This window comes from Salvia splendens, chromosome 14, assembly GCF_004379255.2.
Source record: "Salvia splendens isolate huo1 chromosome 14, SspV2, whole genome shotgun sequence".
Lineage (NCBI taxonomy): Eukaryota > Viridiplantae > Streptophyta > Magnoliopsida > Lamiales > Lamiaceae > Salvia > Salvia splendens.
Genome location: NC_056045.1, coordinates 25,791,050 through 25,801,891, shown reverse-complemented (window position 1 = coordinate 25,801,891; position 10,842 = coordinate 25,791,050). Strand labels below are relative to the sequence as shown.

The following is a 10,842-nucleotide window of genomic DNA, read 5'->3' as shown; positions in this document are numbered from 1 at the left end:
ATCGCCATGATATATCATCATATATAGTTGGTGATAAACTGTATAGAAAATTCAAAGTCAACGTAAAAGTAATCTGATCAGCTGGGATTTGATTTTCAAAAGTTTGAACAATTTTATTTTCCTTAGTAAAATGAAGCTCCCATTTTCAAAGGTTTTAACAGGTCAGAGAAAAATACAAGGCTAATGCTTGAATTTATTTTGGTAACGCTTGAACTGATCATCATAAACAACACCGTCAAATTTGTAAGATTGATATGAAAAGCCAGTAATGACCGAATACAAAGTGTTAAAACTTCTTCGAATATCCCAGTTTATTTTCAAGGAATATTCAAATTCAGAGAGATATTCCACATCTTAATGGTTATTTTTTATGTCACCATATAGTTAATTTTATCGACTGTATTATTTTGGACAAAAATCCATGTTGTAGTATCCCTAGTCGCTTTTCAAAACAAACATAAATTTATTAAATAAATGTTACTATATAGTAGTACTAGTTTTCAATTGTCATTTTATAATTGGCGTCAAGTCAAGAATTAGGCGATCTAGGAATTATATCATTTTGGTTTATCTAGTGAGACCATGTCAGATTCTAGAATTAAAAGAAAATAGTTAGAGGTTCATATATACGTGTAATTATGTTGTGGAATCGGCTACTAGAATAAATTTTGTAGGCCTATATAAACTTGTCGAACCAGTTCACATAGAGTCACTTAATCTCATACTATCTTTCTTATGAAAAGCTTCATGCATGCAAAAAAAATAAAAATAGCTACGTAAGTCTTGTGAATATTGTGCCTCATTAATTTTAGTGATAATCTGCAGCTGAGTTTGAAGCGAGGATATGATGGACGGGTCGTGTAGCGTTGATCGGTCGCATCCTTGTTTTCCTACAAACACAAGAATTGCAATAGTTGGAGGTGGCCCAAGTGGACTCTCTGCTGCCTATGCTCTCTGCAGATTGGGATACTCTCGTGTGACACTATTGGAGAAAAATGGAAATCCCGGTGGCATGTGTGAATCAGTCGAAATCAAAGGTAATAGCTGCTTAACATAAGTATTTTTGTGTTCTATCATCTCCTATTCAAGAAAATACTTGGGAATATTTGAGCTCTCAACTTAGTTTTTGAAGATAGTTTAGTATCTTAAGATATAAGCATGTTACTATATTAAGTTGATTGAATTAAACAAGAGGAGATTTTGAATACTGCAATAAAGAAATGGGAAAATTAGTAGTAGTATATTTAGTTGGATGGATATAAGAAACAAAGCAACTTTGAATTGAGAGAGATTATGGAAGATGAAAGAAGCTATATATAAGAAAGTTTAATAATGCCTTGATGCAGGGAAGGTGTATGATTTGGGAGGTCAAGTTCTTGCAGCGAACAGCGCTCCTTCGATCTTTCACTTAGCTAGGGAGATTGGAGCAGAAATGGAGGAAATGGACACTCACAAATTTGCACTTGTCGATAGTTCAACTGGAGCACTTAGTGAAATGAATCTAGCAGAAGATTATGTATCTATGATTTCTCTCACACTCAAACTTCAGGTCACAAGAATATCAAACTTTTCCCATCTCTCTCTTTCATCGATTCCTTCCAATCTGATTCGATCTCATGTTCGTGCAGGACAAGGCCAAAGCATCTGGTCGGATTGGTGTGCATGCTGTCAGCGAGCTGGCTCCGGATTTGGCTCCAGATTATCTCAAGGATCAAGGCTTTGCCTCGGTTCCTAAATCAGTAATGTACGGTTACACAGCCTCGGGGTATGGATACTTGCAAGACATGGCTTATGCTTATGTGCACGAGTTCACAAGGACATCGATGGCTGGGAAGATACGTCTCGTTTCAGAGGTGGATACATGAGCCTCTGGAAGAGGCTCTCTGAAAGACTCCCTGCAGAGGTCTGTTGCAACACAGAAGTACTCTCGGTCACACGAGATTCGTCTGTTGTCAAAGTTCAAATAAAATGTGAGGATGGTGATGTCCAAGAGAGGGAATTCGACAAGATTATTATTTCTGGAGCTTTTCCATTCAGTAATGGGAAGACATACAGATCACCTAATTCACTGAAAAATACAGGTATATATATTTTCCGTTGTATGAATATTTAGAAAGTTATTGTTTTTCCAGATCATCTCATAGCATTCTACATGCAGATGCAGTTAACCACCGAATCGACATGGATGAGATGGAGACGGCGTTGTTCAGTAAAGTTCAAACTATAGACTATTATACTACAGCCTTGAAAATAAAGAGATTGGACCATATTCCAGAAGGATTCTATTACTTTGATGAGTTCATGGATGATCCTGCGGCTATAGGAAATCCCGTTGCAATGCAGAGATTTTACCAAGATACCGATGTTTTCCTCTTCTGGTCGTATGGCAACTCTGCTGATATTCAAGGGACTAAAGTGACTGAGCTTGCCATTGCTGCAGCTGAAAGAATGGGAGGCCAAATCGAGGGGGTTGTTTTACAACGAAAATTCAAGTACTTTCCTCATATTAGCAGCAAAGGTGTGTTAAAATTACTCTTCTAAGAAACTTCAAAAGATATGCATTTACTTATCTTATTAGACTACTTTCATAAACAGATATGAAGGACGGGTTCTACGACAAGTTGGAGTTTTTACTACAGGGCCATCGCAATACCTACTTCGTTGGTGGGCTGATGGCGTTTGAGCTCACAGAGAGGAACTCTAGTTATGCATTTGATCTTGTTCGGAAACATTTCTCAACTGATAGTCTCGAACCAAGCTTTCCATATGTCAAGGTAATGAAAATGCATAAGTCCTATTTCACCACAGCTGCATGATAATATTTGCACAGATATAGACTTACTTAGTATTGCATTTTATGTTGCTTCAGAGATTATTAACTCTAAGACCAAGCCATGGAAGAGCGGCTCTGAAGCAGTTGGATGAATCACCTGGAGTCGAGTTTCAAGAACTTTCCTCGCTCGATGATTATCTGAGATATTGGGGAACTCACAGCGCCACCCAATTCAAGACCCTCTATACATGGATCAATGAGAAGGGGCATGTTATATCTCAGAGAACATACAGAGAGCTTCACTCAAATGCTTCGATAGTTTCTGAGAAACTACGAACATGCCAATGCCCGTCTGTAAAGATGGGTGACAGGGTTCTCTTGGTGTATGTTCCAGGTCTGGATTTCATTGATGCATTCTTCGGGTGCTTGAGAGCTGGCATCGTACCAGTGCCTGCAATCCCGCCAGACCCATCTCAGAGAAGCGGGCAGGCGTTGCTTCACATTTCGAATATTGCCAAAGCGTGCAATGCAGTTGCCATTCTCTCAACAGTTGGCTATCACATTACAGTAAAGGCAGCATCTGTCAAGAACCTGTTTGCCCTCAACGGGCGCAGCAAGTCATCTTCGTGCTGGCCTGTTCTTCCGTGGCTGCATACAGATTCTTGGGTGAAGAAATCAAAGATCTCAAGCCCTCGGGATCATGCAGCTGAGGAGTATCAACCGGCAGCACATGATCTATGTTTCCTCCAGTTCACATCAGGATCAACTGGTGAGCCCAAAGGAGTCATGATTACTCAAGGCGGCCTTATCCACAACGTGAAAATGATGAGGCGAAGATACAAGAGCACATCGAATACAGTGCTCGTGAGCTGGCTGCCTCAGTACCATGACATGGGGCTCATTGGAGGACTTTTCACTAGTATGGTAAGTGGTGGATCTGCAATTCTGTTTTCTCCGGTGACATTCATCCGGGACCCTTTGCTATGGTTGCAAACCATCACAACGTACCGTGCTACACATAGTGCTGGACCCAATTTCGCATTTGAGCTTCTCAACCGCAGGCTGGAGGCTAACAAGGCACTGCATTATGATCTAAGCTCCATGGTTTTTCTCATGGTTGCTGCTGAGCCAATTCGTGCAGCGACTATGAGAAAATTCCTCGAGCTGACTCACCCTTTTGGGCTTTCTCAAGAGGTCATGGCTCCGGGTTATGGACTTGCTGAGAACTGCGTGTATGTGTGCAGTGCATATGGAGAAAGCAGAGAAATTTTGGTTGATTGGGAAGAAAGGGTGTGCTGTGGCTACATCAGCCGAGATGATGATGACGATGAGGATGACGTTCGTGTCAAGATTGTGGATCCTGAAACGTGCAGCGAGCATGAAAATTGTGAAAAAGAAGGAGAGATATGGATTAGTAGTCCGAGTGCTGGAGCTGGCTACTGGAACAAGGAGGAGCTAAGCCAGAAGACGTTCAGAAACGAACTCAACAACGAGCCTGGCAGGAAATACACACGGACTGGAGACTTGGGGCGGATCATTGATGGAAAATTATTTGTTACTGGTCGGATAAAAGACCTCATCATCATTGCAGGAAGGAACGTATATTCTTCAGACATTGAGAAAACAGCTGAGAACTCATGTGAAGTGATACGCCCCGGATGCTGTGCTGCAATCGGTGTTCCAAATGAGACACTTTTGTCAAAAGGCATACTAGTTTCTGAAACTTCTGACCAAGTTGGTTTGATCATAATTGCAGAGGCTCGGGACGTTAAGTCCGTTTCCAACGAAGCTGTTCGACAGATTCAGGCAAGTGTTGCAGAGGAGCATGGAGTTATGGTTGCTTCAGTTATCCTAATAAAGCCGAGGACCATTAGCAAGACGACATCAGGAAAAATCAAGAGGTTTGAATGTCTTAAAAGGTTCACTGATGGGACTCTTGATATCATTTATCATGAGAAGGGGTCAATCCAATCTGATGAAAGAGTCTCAGAATCTCAAGCTGTGAAAACTCGGCCTTCGAGCATATCTAAGACAGACATAGTAAGCTTCTTGATAGAGCTGCTCTCTGAAATGACTGGAATTTCCAGTGCCAAGATCTCCACAAAAGAGAGCCTCGTATCCTATGGAGTTGATTCTATAGGTGTTGTTCGAGCTGCTCAGAAACTCTCGGATTATCTTGGAGTGCCTGTTGGTGCAATTGATATTTTTACAGCAACATGTGTGGAAGACTTGGCCTGTTTTGCTGAAAATCTGTTGAAGAAGCATCGCCCTCAGACAGTAACCGGGCTACCAAATTCTACCAAGAAAACATCCAAAGAAGAAGCAGCAGTTTCTTTTGAGGCTTCTTCATCTCAGAAGCTAAGTATATGGTTTATGCAGCTAATAGCTCTCGTTTATGTTTGCTTCTTGTTGATGCTTCCTGCATGTTTCTCGATCTCCATATACGCGTATGCCTTATCCATTGTGGAGAGAGCTACATTCTTCGGTTACTTAGCCTCCTTTGTGCTTGCCCCTCTCTGTTGGATGTTGTGCATGTTCTCGACTTGTATTTGCATATCCTTCTTCGGCACTCCATATCTGCAACCAAATTATGCTCTCGATTCTGAGATGTCGATCTGGTCCGTCCAATTTGTCAAGTGGTGGGCGCTTTACAAGGCGCAGGAGGTATCTTCGAAAGTTATGGCAATTCATTTGCGAGGCACCGTGTTCATCAACTACTGGTTTCGGATGCTAGGAGCAAAAGTTGCATCCTCAGCATTGATTGATACAATCGATATCACTGATCCGTACCTTGTTTCGATCGGGGAAGAAGCTGTTCTTGCAGAAGGAGCATTGCTCCAAAGTCATCAAGTCAAAAATGGGATTTTGAGTCTCTCCCCTATCAAAATCAGGTCTAGAGCTTCAGTCGGACCGTATGCTCTGCTTCAGAGAGGCACCGTGCTCGGAGATGGAGAAGAAATCCTTGCATTGGTTTCAAGTGAAGGAAACAGTGAAGCTGCATCTTCCCCTGACATTGCTCTCTCAAAGGTAGTCCACAAAATCCCTTAATGATCAATTCATAGTATATTTTAGCACTTCCATCCTCATTCTTCCATTTCTGTTACAGGATGAAACAGTGAAGCAAATGATCCCCAACAAACCTATAATTCACTTGGTTGGGATCTATGCACTTGGTTGTATCGGCAGCTTATCCGCGGCCGCATCATATCTGATCTATCTCTGGATAGCACAAAAGCCTCCCACCATTCAACACTTTGCTTTTATTTGCTTATGTGGAGCTTTTCACTGGCTTCCCTACACCATTGTTGCATACACAGTGATGATGGCTAGCATTGCCCCTCCACAGCCTCTCGTCTTCGCCATCTATATCGCCTTGAGTTACACAACCTATGGCCTCATCCTCAGCTGCTTTACTTGCCTACTGAAATCCTACTTCAGAAGATATATCAATAGTTCAAGTTCGTTTCTAGTTACTTGGTTTCTCCACAGGATCGCAACGACATGCCACATAAGATTTGCAAAGTTTTTATCCGGAACAGAGGCTTTCTGCACATACCTGCAGTGTATGGGAGCCAAAGTTGGGAAGCATTGCTCCATCAGAGCCATCAACCCAGTCTCGGATCCAGACCTCGTTTCACTTGGCGATGGCGTTCATTTGGGTGATTTCAGCCGTGTCGTGCCAGGCTATTACTCTTCAAGAGGGTACGTCTCAGGTGGGATCGAGATACAAGATAACTCGGTTGTAGGCAGCCAAGGCCTAGTCCTCCCTGGCTCTGTCCTTGAGAAAGATGTCATTCTTGGGGCACTTTCAGTTGCTCCTCCAAACAGATTCCTTCAAGCGGGCGGCGTCTTTGTTGGCTCTCCATCTCCTGTCATGGTCAAGAACACGCTGCACGGATTCGACGACAGGATAGAGGAGATGGACATGAAATACAAGAAGGTGTTAGGAAGCCTTGCTGCGAATCTTGCTAGCTCGACGCTCAAGTTGAACTCGCGCTACTTCCATCGGATTGGCGCAGCCGGGAAGGGATCACTGAGGATGTATGATCATGTTTTAGGCTTACCAGATCATGAAATCTTCTCCCCTGGGAAGGAGTATTGTGTCGTTCTTCGCCATAGCAACTGCTTAAGCTCGGATGATGATGCTCGCCTTGATCCTCGCGGAGCAGCACTGAGGATCATTTCAAGCAACGGAGATGCTCCGTTGCTTGATCTCACACTCAAGACAGGGAATGCGTTTCATGCGAGAAGCATAGGCGAATTCGCAACATGGCTTGTCTGTGGAGCTGCGGCGAAGGAAGAGTATGTGAAGCATTCTCCACACATCAGGGATGCTATGTGGGACTCATTGAGGAGAGCAGACTCTTACACTGAGCTTCATTACTACTCAAATATTTGCAGGCTGTTTAGATTCAAAGATGGTAAGGAAATGTATGTTAAATTCAAGCTAAGGCCTTTTGACAGAGAAATCGGTGTGGAGAATGGGAAAGTCGAGCCAATCGGCGTACTTCCACCGGAGACGGGAGCCATCCCTAGAGACGAGGGCGACGAGCGTCCTCGCCTCTTCCTCGCTGACGACTTCCAACAGCGAGTCCACTCTCTGGATAAGGTCAGGTACGTCCTGCAGCTCCAAATCCGCCCCGTCCCGGATGATGAAGTGACACGCGAGGCTGCCCTCGACTGCACGAAGCCGTGGGACGAAACAGAGTTTCCACACCTTGATGTAGGAGAGGTGACCATTGATCAAGTCCTTACAAAACAAGAATCGGATGATCTAGAGTTCAACCCTTTCCTTAAATGCCCTGAGGTGGATGTCATCCGTGCCACGTCGTGCAACGAGAGCGCATCTATGGATCACGGCCGTTCAGTAGTGTACGCGATATGCCAGCATCTGAGGAAGAAGAAGCCGCTCCCGGAGGCTTGGAGGGCATTCTTGCATCAGTCGGACGTGAAGGTCGACCTCTCCGGGTGCCCGATGGCGGCCGCCTCTGTTGTCAAGGAAGTAACTCTTGTAAGGCCTTGGTATTTCACATTATGGCTGATGTCTGCTCAGCCATTCCTACAGGTTTTTCTGCCTTATTTTGTGATGGGATTGGTGGCATTTGCACCATTGAACTTCATGTTCTACTTGAACAAGATGAAGGGAATGGAGATGGTGTATTTGCTTCCATTTTTTTGGGTTTGGTCAGGCATTCTAGCAGGGCTAGTGTGTGGTGTGAGCAAATGGATTCTTGTAGGGAAGAAGAAACAGGGCACAATTGAACCGATTTGGAGTTTTGGGATATTCATGGACACAATTTGGCAGGCTATAAAGAGTTTCGTAGGTGAGTATTTGATGGAAATGACAAGCGGTTCGGTTATCTTCAACGTGTGGTTGAAGGCGATGGGATCGGATGTTGCGTGGGATGGGGGCGCGTACGTTGACAGCATGGGGGCTGCGTTGAATCCGGAACTGGTGGAAATACAAGAGAATGGTGTGGTTGGGAGAGAAGCGTTGCTGTTCGGGCACATCTACGAGGGTGATGAGGGTAAGGTGAAGTATGGCAAGGTCGTCGTGAGGAGGGGCGGATTGATCGGAAGCAGAGCTGTGGCCATGCCCGGATCTACCGTGGGCAGTGGAGCCACCCTAGGTGCTCTCTCCCTTGCCATGAAGGAAGAGTTTGTTACCTAAACTTTTCATACAAATTTAAGTTGTTAGTAGTACTTGTTAGTTTCATCTTTAAAATCAATGTTTGTTGATGTTGTAATGCTCTGTCAAGCATAATAAACTTTTAATAGAATCACAAGAAAATCCTATTCATCCAAATTTATTGGTTTGTCAAAAAAATCTAATACCATCCCATGTGCAACGAATAAATTGACAGCTCAAATCGATTCTGGATTGCATTATACTAACAGGGAGTCATGGCCATCATCTTTGACCTCTGTAACTTTTGTCTCAATTTAATCTTTTCTTCCCACACACCCAAAATTGGGATTAATTTGAAGATGGGAAAAGTGGAGATGGTTTCTTCATGTCTTGTTGGGAGCACCAGGGCTCCTTTTATGCCAAAACTTGATCTCACCACTTGGGATTTAAGATTACTCCAAACCAATCATATTCAGAAAGGTCTCATCTATCAAACCCCTAAATCCCATAAAAACCTAATCCAACACCTCAAAAACTCCCTCTCCCGCGCACTACCCTTCTTTCCGCCGCTCGCCGGCCGGCTCTCCATCACCCGATACGACGACAGCACGGCGAGCTTCTTTGTCGACTGCAATAACGCGGGAGCCGAGTTCACTCACGCAGCCGCCGCATCCGTCTCCATCTCGGACATCATCGAGCCAAAGTACATACCCGAAATCGTGCATTCGTTGTTCCGGCTCAACGACACCAACAATTCGGAAGGGATTTCGAAGCCTCTGCTGGCGGTGCAAGTCACCGAGCTCGCGGACGGCCTCTTCATCGGCTGCACCGCCAATCACGCCGTCGTGGACGGCACTTCCTTCTGGCATTTCATCAACTCTTGGTCCGAGATCTCCCGCGGCTCCCACACGATCTCGAAGGTCCCTGTGTTCGAGCGCTGGTATCCTAGCAAAACCGCTGAGCGTAATAATATACCACTAATGCTTCAAAAAACATCTTTATTATATTAAAAATACTGTACTAGTAAATTTTTTTTTTGCAGTGAATAGACGCGTTCATCTCCCCACGCTGGAGAAGAACCTTATCCCTCCGTCTCCGCTGCCGCAGAGGGTGTTCCGTTTCACCGGAGCAAATGTGGCTGAGCTTAAGGCCGAGGCAAACTCCGAAGCTGGGACCGATCACAAAATATCTTCTCTGCAAGCCGTCTTGGCTCATATATGGCGGAGCACGACGCGCTGCGGGCACTCGAGCTGCGGAGAAACTCGGATAATGATGGCGATCGGTGCAAGGGGAAGAATGTCTCTGTCGGAGGGGTATTTCGCGAACGCGGCTTATGTTGCTACGGTGGCGATTAGTGAGTCTGATCTGTTGAAGAATGGGTTGGGCGCAGCTGCGGTCAAGATCAATGAGCTGGTTTCTCAGCAGAGTAGTGAGGAAATAGCGCGATACGTTGAAGAGAAGGTGGAGTTTGTCACGTTAGAGGAAATGGCGGCGAGTAGTCCGTGTCTTGTTGTGGGGGGTTCGCAGCGGGATGATGTGTACGGGAATGATTTCGGGTGGGGGAAACCGATTGCTGTGAGGAGTGGGAAAGCGCAGAAATTTGATGGGATGGTTGTGGTTTTGCCGGCGGCGGAGGATGGCGGTATCGACGTGGAGGTTTGCTTGGCTGAGGTGAAGTTGCAGGCAATGGAGCGTGATGCTGCGTTCATGGGAATATTTCTCTAAGATCAATAAATATGGATTTCTGAGCCCAATAAAGAATTTATGTGCGAGGCCCAATAACTATTTAATTGAATTACAGGCCAGGAATAATGGATATGGATTAACCTATTCTTTATGAGTGATGCTAAATGGCCATAATGTGGCCGGTCATAAAGAGTTAATTTAGTCCATTTATATGCATAAAAAAATTAGAATTACCGATATAAACTTATATGTGTGTGAATGAACTCGTGAGTTGATACTTATCTTTGAATTCCATTACGTAAAATGTTGAGCAACATATAATGAAGATGATATAAAAGTAAAATCAAGTAGTATTAAACCAAAAATTTGAAAAAAAATCAATTTTTTTTTATTTAATTAATTTATGGCTGGCCATAATGTGGCTGCATAGCTTTATTCTTTATATATACTCCCTACTCGAAGCTTTTGGGGATCTTTTGAGGGATATTAGAGTAATAATTTCGAATGGGAATATAAACAAGTTTTATATATCCCCAAAATAGGAAACTATAATGCTTGTTTATATTATAGTACTGTAATTAAATTCTGAGTATACATAGTCGATAATATATATTACATGCCCCGAGCACTGATAATTTGGTAGTGGTACTTAGCATAGTATCATGATAGTCTAGCTGCTAGATTTTAACATAATTTCGTGGCATCGTTGTGTTGCCCTTTACATGTTATTCATATTATACTACTAGTCACTAGA

General features: G+C 43.8%; 2 protein-coding genes across 2 annotated transcripts; both read left to right on the top strand.

The window, feature by feature from the left end:
- The first annotated feature begins 1,105 nt into the window (after window positions 1-1,105).
- On the top strand, window positions 1,106-8,450 carry LOC121763959. The gene is made up of 5 exons (XM_042160049.1): window positions 1,106-2,081; window positions 2,159-2,518; window positions 2,596-2,774; window positions 2,870-5,800; window positions 5,880-8,450. Exons 1-5 carry the CDS (start codon window positions 1,862-1,864, stop codon window positions 8,442-8,444), a joined length of 6,255 nt encoding a protein of 2,084 aa, XP_042015983.1. The 5' UTR covers window positions 1,106-1,861; the 3' UTR covers window positions 8,445-8,450.
- A 149-nt stretch (window positions 8,451-8,599) lies between these two features.
- Window positions 8,600-10,323, top strand: LOC121763960 (protein ENHANCED PSEUDOMONAS SUSCEPTIBILITY 1-like). Its single transcript, XM_042160050.1, has 2 exons — window positions 8,600-9,365; window positions 9,445-10,323. The coding sequence occupies exons 1-2, from the start codon at window positions 8,678-8,680 to the stop codon at window positions 10,125-10,127; spliced, it is 1,371 nt and encodes a 456-aa protein (XP_042015984.1). The 5' UTR covers window positions 8,600-8,677; the 3' UTR covers window positions 10,128-10,323.
- Window positions 10,324-10,842: the final 519 nt, after the last annotated feature.

Bases quoted from the DNA above. Each gene is read 5' to 3' on its own strand.
- LOC121763959 (XM_042160049.1), top strand. From the start codon at position 1,862: ATGAGCCTCTGGAAGAGGCTCTCTGAAAGACTCCCTGCAGAGGTCTGT. The intron at 2,519-2,595 runs GTGTGTTAAAAT...TTTCATAAACAG, and splicing joins TCCTCATATTAGCAGCAAAG to ATATGAAGGACGGGTTCTAC. The intron at 2,775-2,869 runs GTAATGAAAATG...ATGTTGCTTCAG, and splicing joins CAAGCTTTCCATATGTCAAG to AGATTATTAACTCTAAGACC.
- LOC121763960 (XM_042160050.1), top strand. From the start codon at position 8,678: ATGGCCATCATCTTTGACCTCTGTAACTTTTGTCTCAATTTAATCTTT. The intron at 9,366-9,444 runs GTAATAATATAC...TTTTTTTTGCAG, and splicing joins TCCTAGCAAAACCGCTGAGC to TGAATAGACGCGTTCATCTC.